Source organism: Colobus angolensis, unplaced genomic scaffold (assembly GCF_000951035.1).
Source record: "Colobus angolensis palliatus isolate OR3802 unplaced genomic scaffold, Cang.pa_1.0 Scaffold159, whole genome shotgun sequence".
Lineage (NCBI taxonomy): Eukaryota > Metazoa > Chordata > Mammalia > Primates > Cercopithecidae > Colobus > Colobus angolensis.
This window is the reverse complement of record NW_012114699.1, coordinates 6,677,888-6,684,976: the sequence shown is the minus strand read 5'-3', so window position 1 is coordinate 6,684,976 and position 7,089 is coordinate 6,677,888. Positions and strand designations below refer to the sequence as shown.

Sequence of the window (7,089 nt, the reverse complement as noted above, 5' to 3'; positions counted from 1 at the left end):
ATGGTCTCGATCTCCTGACCTCGTGATCCGCCCGTCTCGGCCTCCCAAAGTGCTGGGATTACAGGCTTGAGCCACCGCGCCCGGCCCATATATATTTTTTTTATTTCGTAGAGATGGAGTCCTCCTTATGTTGCCCAGGCTGGTCTGGATCTCCCGGGCTCAAGCAACTATCCTGCCTCGGCCTCCCAAAGTGCTGGGATTACAAGTGTGAGCCACCTTGACTAGCAGTGATCTCATTTTGTTTGAGAGTTAGGTGTTCCTGTTCTCAGCATCTTCATAAACCCCTGGCCCCCGCCAAGCAGTGAACGCATCTCCTTCCTCTTTTGCAGCTGCCTCTCCTCTCACCCTTTCCTCCTTTCCTGTGGGCACCACATCCATACAGTGTATGGAGGTGAAGACTGCCTCTTAGCCACATACATGTACCCCAGATCCTTGTTTCTCTCAGATGGCCAATGGAGTATAGTGAAGTCAAATCAATTTGGGTGCAGATCTCGGCCCAAGTCATGTTAGTAAATGACTTGTTAGGTGTCCATAGGTAAGTTAGGTGCCCTTAGGTAAGTTAGGTGTCCTTAGGTAAGTTACTTTCTCTGTCTTCAGTGTCCTCATCTGGAAAGTGATGATAACAATAGTAAGGTAGGGATGCTATGAGGATTAGTAGTCCTTGTAAGTACACGACCCAGTGCGTAATATACACTCTCCCTTCTTTCATGGCCTGAAATCTCCACCATTAAGTCTAGATGGGCAACAGTTTGAGCAGGCACTGTTGGAAAGGCAGCAAGCATCCCAGCTCTTCTGCTCAGAAGCTGAGTAAATGCCAGACAAGTCTTTTAATCTCCCTGAACTGAGCCTTGTTTTTCTCACCTCTACAATGGGACCTTGATCCTCCTATGGTTGCTGGGATGATCCAGTGAAATAACATATGAGAAAGGAATTTTGGAAAATGTCAAGCACTCTGCAAATATTAGTTGTTGCTCTGGTCTCAGAAAGGCCATCAAGCCCTCTTCTGTCGGTATGGTTCCTTGAATCCATTGGTTTCTCATCCTGGAAATCATAGAAAGCTTGGCTTCTCGAAAGTGAGACAGAGCTAAAGGCCATCCAGTGGGGAGGGGGAGGAGAGAGGAATGCTGGCAACATGCCATGGGTGGCTGGGGGGCAGGCCCGAACTGATGAGGTGCTAGAGGAGGATGGAGGGGCACAGCGTGGGGAACTGCCAAAGAGAAATCTAACCTTTTGAACTATTTTCTGGGTGAGCTTCAGCAAGCCCCCCACCCCCTGCATGTGCTCTTAGCTGACAGGGGGATTTCTTTTCCCTTGGAAACATAAATGGCATCTTTCTATAGATGAGGCATGAATGTCCTTTTGTTGGAGGCTGATGGGGGAGGGTAGAAGTGCAAAAAAAGGAGACAAATACATCTGTAACCTTTGGAGCACGCCCCAGTGGATGATGGGAAAAGTTTAAAAGAAACCTGTTTTCAGCTAGCTGGACTGTCCCATCTGCATCTAAGATCTACACACAAAGCTGACACAGAGAATGGCAAAGGAGGACAGAGACAAAGAGAAACTCACACACAGAAAAAAGCAGCAAGGGAGACAGAGAAACTCACACTGATGGATAATTAACCATTAAGCTAACTGGCAGAAGATAGAAGCTCAGAAGCCCTAAGGAAGACATGATGTCATTCTGATTTCAGGCAGCTTCCAACGAACACTTAGCTCAGCCTCCATCCACTTGATAATGTAACACAGGAAGGTATTTTTTTCCCCCAGTGATCAGTAGAGGAACAGAAATTCACAGTCCTGAACTGTACCTGCCCTTAGCCACAGCTGACTTGCAGTGTATCTGGTCCCCAGGGCTGGGGCACAGGGAGTGCCCAGCCTGTGGGAGAACCAAACTATTATAGACAGAAGTGCAGCTTCCATGCAAATTTACAAAGAATGATTCAAAAATTAGTTTCTTAGCCTCCCCTCTACTACATACCCTCCCCCCCTACACACACACACCCCTATTCAGCATTTTCTAATGTATTTAGGAGACAGACTCAATAAATTTAGCTACATCTGTAGGTGACAGACACATCATAGTCATTAAGGGAAGTTCCACTCTTCCTTTGGGGGTTGGGGGATACCTCCACCCTTCCTAGGCTAATGTCAGGAAAGATTGTCAGCTATCTCTTATGATGTCCCTCTGAATTCTTGTCATAGGTAACCTTGTGGGTTGGATGGACCATGGAGCTAGGCTGGAGAGAGGATTTTGTGCTCTTCTAAGCCAGGCAGCATGATGTGTGGAAAGACCAGAAAGGGAATTAGGAGACCTGAGTTCTAGGCCTGGCCCTGTGTGATCTTGGGCAAGTCATTTTCCTTCTCTGAGGGAGGTCTCAGTTTCCTATCTGCAAGAGGAGGACACTGGATTACAGAATCTGTAACGTCTCTTTTATCTCTGAACATTCTCTGCATTTCACACCTGAGTTGAGACAATCAAAGTGCAAAAAGTAAACCCAGGGCTCCCGCCTGTAATCCCAGCACTTTGGGAGGCTGAGGCAGGTGGATCACCTGAGGTCAGGATTTCGAGACCAGCCTGGCCAACATGGTGAAACCCCATCTCTACTAAAAATATAAAAATTAGTTGGGCATGGTGGTGGGTGCCTGTAATCCCAGCTACTCGGGAGGCTGAGGCAGGAGAATCACTTGAACCCGGGAGGCCGAGTTCGCGGTGAGCTGAGATCATGCCATTGTACTCCAGCTTGGGCAACAAGAGTGAAACTCCCTCTCAAAAAAAAAAAAAAAAAAAAAAAGTAAACCCAGTTGAGTTCCATGTGTCCTGGATACAAATTGAAGGAGGCATCTGAAAGGCTCCTGGGGCCTTGGGCTATAACCCTAAGTCCCTGGCCTACAAGAAAGAGCAAGACTGGCTGACTGACATTCTACCTCCCTCTGTCAAACTCCCCCAATCTAAGGGACTGAATATTCCCCTGTACAGTGGAATGCAGTGGTAAAGGGTATGGTCTCTGAATCTGGGTTGAAATTGTGGCCCTGTAACAGGAAAGGCAGGATAGTGAGGTGGCGAAGTGCTTGGGCTCAAGAGTCAGAGACTGAAGCTCAGATCCATAGGCCATTGGGTTATTTCATCTCTCGTAGCCTCAGTCTCCTTATCTATAGAATGGGAATGATAACAATAGTGCTGATTTGATAAAGCTGCTGTGAGGAGCAAATAGGATAATGCATGTAAAGTGCCTAGCCTGGGCTCTTTGCTTATTCAATACATAGTTATTATTATCATTATTATTATTGCCTACTCATTGGAGGCTTTTCTTGGTGTTCATACAATTGAGTTCACCAGGACTCAATTGTAAATGCTTTGATGGGGTGAGGGTGGGGAACATAATGATTGGAGACAGCAAATGGGGCTTCAATACCTTAGGGATGGCCTTGAAAATTAATTACAGCGTGGCTCTAACTACACCAAATCAGTTGTCCCTAGCAGGGTTTCATGTATGTGCTACCCCGGGACACAGGCAGGCAGCCCAGAAGAGGCCACACCCTTGCTCTTAGACTGAGAAGAACTGGCTGAGATCTCTCTACCACTCTCCTGCAAGGGCTGGTATGTTACAGCCCAAAAGCCTTCTATTGCTGGCCATGGTCTAGGCCAGACCTCGGACTGTCACACCGGACTTTTCTCTCTCTCCCAAAGGGCAAAGCCCTTGGCAGTCATCTCCAAGCATGGCTTTGGCATGTATTCCTTGAACAACTTCAGGCTAGCCAGAGTGTGAGGCCAAATCTTCTCCTATCTAGATCACGTGCTAGCTGCCAGGCTCTGCCATCTTCCCACAGACATGCTGGTCTCTCGCCTGCTAGCTCTGGTCCTGAGACTGCAGCAGCTTTACAAGAAGCAGGATCACCATCTCCCCACTCTCACACGCCACTCTGAGCTCCTTCGGAATCTGCCCTCAGAGGACTCCTCCATGGGCAGTGTCACAAGGCTTTGTCCTCTTGAAAATATCATCTTCCCCAAAAAAAGCCTGTACTAAGCACTTATCTGCACGTGGTGTTGTGCTGAGTTCTGTTTCTAGTGAGTCACACTGTCACAGGCTCTGCCCTCTGGGAAAAAGTCTGGAATCTTTGCCAGAGACTGTAAAGTCCAGTTTGGCTAAGTACTGGGGTGTTGGAAGAGAAGGAATGGTTTAAAAATTCCTCCGAGGCCACTGGGTGGTGACTCTTCCACTCGTGTTCATCTCCCATCCCTCACTTTCTAGCTTCCTCCTCCCTCCTTCTTTAGATTCCCAAACACTTCATTTTTTTCCATTTAAATTTCAGATGGGCTTATTTCCCACCTTTTAAATCCAGGGAACTCTTTGGCTCGCTGTAGCACTTGATTTTAAGCAAATGAGAGCATTAGGTTTTTGAGGGTTTAAGAGCCCATCCGCGAAGATATTTCTACTTTGGATTACAAAGGCATGTTTTAGAAATTCTAGAATCTTATAGCCTTACATTAAAGAAGCCAGACACACTAGAGGAAGTCTTAACCAAGCAAATGTCAACAGCCCCAGGAAAGGACAAAGACAGATGCTGCCTTTGACTTTAAAAGGAAATGTAGCAATTCCCCTCCAAAATGCAAGGGGCAAAAAAGATCACGATTTCAAAATAATGTTCTATCTTCCTGATCCTGGGGCTCTCCCTTATCAGTACTGAGCTGTCCATCTTCCTGACATCTAGTGCGTTGGCCCAGTTTCTGAAGCCATTTTTAGAACAGGTTCATTTTAATAATCAAGGAGTCAGGAGTCTTGCACAGTTTCAAGTGTTTCATCCGTTACTCAGCCCTTCTTTCCACGTCACTCAGAGGAGGGGCCTTGTGGTCACTTTGGCCGTTTGACCAGCAAGAAGGAGGCTTACTGTCACCCCTGACTCTGTCTAGGGTCCAACCATACGCTCAAGGAAAGGCCAGCTGTGAGTCTAGAAGAGTTGTCTTCAGTGATTCCATTGCCTTTATAGAGGCCCCCCTCTGCTCCCCTGACACAGGAAGTTGCCCTTGTTATGTCCTCCCTCCCTCCATCCCCTGCACATTGACATATTCGTGTCATAGAAAAGGTTTCTATCTTTTCTGAATTAAAGGTGAGCACAAATGGTCAGACAAGAATATTTGCACTTAGCCTATTACATAAACTCACGGAGGGGGAGGATTGAACATTTCCCTGGCCCTCGGTTAAGTCACTGCATTTTTACAAAGACCTTCTGAAGACAATACCAACAGAATGAATAAGGAGCAGTTCATGTATTCGATACCCCAGACAAGTAAAGAAAATACCATTCCAGGGGGCCTGTTACAAAAAAAAAAAAAAAAAAAAAAAACAAGTTTTGTTGATTACAAAGGGCTGGCTGGTGACCCCTACCTCAATTTCTTTAAAAGGGCTCATGGCTTTCTGCCAGAACCACCTCACTCCACCCCCATCTCAACTCAGCCCTAATCTTAACTATAAACTGCAATTTATAAAAAATAAAGCAGCTTTTTCATTCTCCGTGGATTTCCATCCTTTCCTTCCCTCTAATGCCTTGAGGCTTAGCTGAAGTGGGGTTTTGCAGCCTATCGGCACCCAAGCGGTAGAAGAGACATCAGGATGTGTAAAGTGCTTTGGGATCCATCCCACAGACTAGGACCCAGAGATGCCTCCTGCCTCCCTCTGCCCACAGGTGCTGCTGCTCGGGCTAGGGGTCAAGGATGGGCTCCAACATGCTTTTCCTGGCAGGACCTGTCAGGCAGGAGCAAAGGGTAAGGATGCAACCATTCTCGACCGCCCTAAAAAACTGAGTGATATGGGGACGGGACCCCACTGAGAGAGGTGAAAAGGGGTGAGGAGGGGCCGAGGGTCCTCGGCTCAGCAAGAGGCGAAACCGCCACGCGCTGGACGCTGGACGATAACAACCGCTACAGCTATGCCTCGGGCGAGGTCCCCTCCCAGGTCCCTCCCTTCCTGGACCTGACCCCCTGGATCACCTTGATCTTCTCGCCCTCGATTTCCACGGTCTTCTCCCTGAAGTCCACGCCGATGGTGGCTTCAGTCTTGTCTGGGAAGGTACCCCCGCAGAAGCGGAAGGTCAGGCAGGTCTTGCCCACGTTGGAGTCCCCAATCACGATGATTTTGAAGATGCGAATCTGCACGTACTGGTCCAGCGACGAGTCAAGCTCCAGGGACGCCAGGCCAGCGGCCGAGGCGGGCTCCAGGCTCCCATGGCCCAGGATGGGCTGCGCCATCTCCCCCGGACCGAACCGGGGCCCCAACCCCCCTCGAGGGCTCCACACAAAGAGAACGTCCACGTTCCTGCGCTCGAGGCGAGCGAGCTCTGTGCGTGTGTGTGTGCGCGCGTGTGTGTGTCCGCCCGTGTGTGCGTGCGCCGGCACCGTGTGCGCGCGCGCGTGAAGAGGATGCCTCTCACTCCGGGCCCCCCTCCTCCTCCTCCAGCGCACCCTCCTTGCAGCTCGGAGGCACCAACACAAAAGCCAGGGAGAGGAGGAGAGAGGGAGGAGAGTGAACAGCAGCGAGCCTTCTGCCTGTGTGCGCCCTCGGACCGGATGCTCTGGCGAAGGACCCTACGGCGCTGCTCCAGCCGCCGCCGCGCCTCGGCCCACACTCTCCCCTGCCTGGACCCCCGAGACCGACCGGAGGGAAGAAGCCTCAGGAGGAAAGGGAGGGGGTGGAGACAGCAGCACACGCCACCCCGGGATAGACTTCTTTCTCCTTGCCCCCATTTATGTTATAGGTTTCGGGCTCCCCATCCCCACTGGCTCGGAGCGCACGGGATCAGCGGGCAGGGAGCGCAGCTGGGGAGGACAAAGAGCTGCACCCTAAGGCATCACTGGATCACTTCGGCCTCCCTGGAGCAACGCAACTCTGCAGGGACGGGGTGGGGGCGAAGGCACCTCTTTCACTTCGGGAGCAGCCGGCAGCTGAGCCGCGCCTTCCCTGTCCCCGCTACCCCGTCCCCTCTACCCCCACCCTCTACCCGAGCCGCGCCTTGGGATAAAGGGATGCTCTGTCTTATTGAGTGAGCAGGTGCACTCACGGGCCCCAGGCAGCCTAAGAGGGCGCTGCCAAGACA

The 7,089-nt window shown here is 50.3% G+C and overlaps 1 protein-coding gene across 1 annotated transcript in view; it reads right to left on the bottom strand.

Moving 5' to 3' along the window:
- Window positions 1-7,089, bottom strand: part of RAB33A (RAB33A, member RAS oncogene family) — a 12,255-nt gene extending 5,166 nt beyond the window's left edge. The window contains exon 1 of the mRNA XM_011936979.1: window positions 5,987-7,089. Within this exon, the coding sequence (XP_011792369.1) occupies window positions 5,987-6,244 (258 nt within the window). The 5' untranslated portion in view covers window positions 6,245-7,089. The remainder of the gene's footprint in view (window positions 1-5,986) is intronic.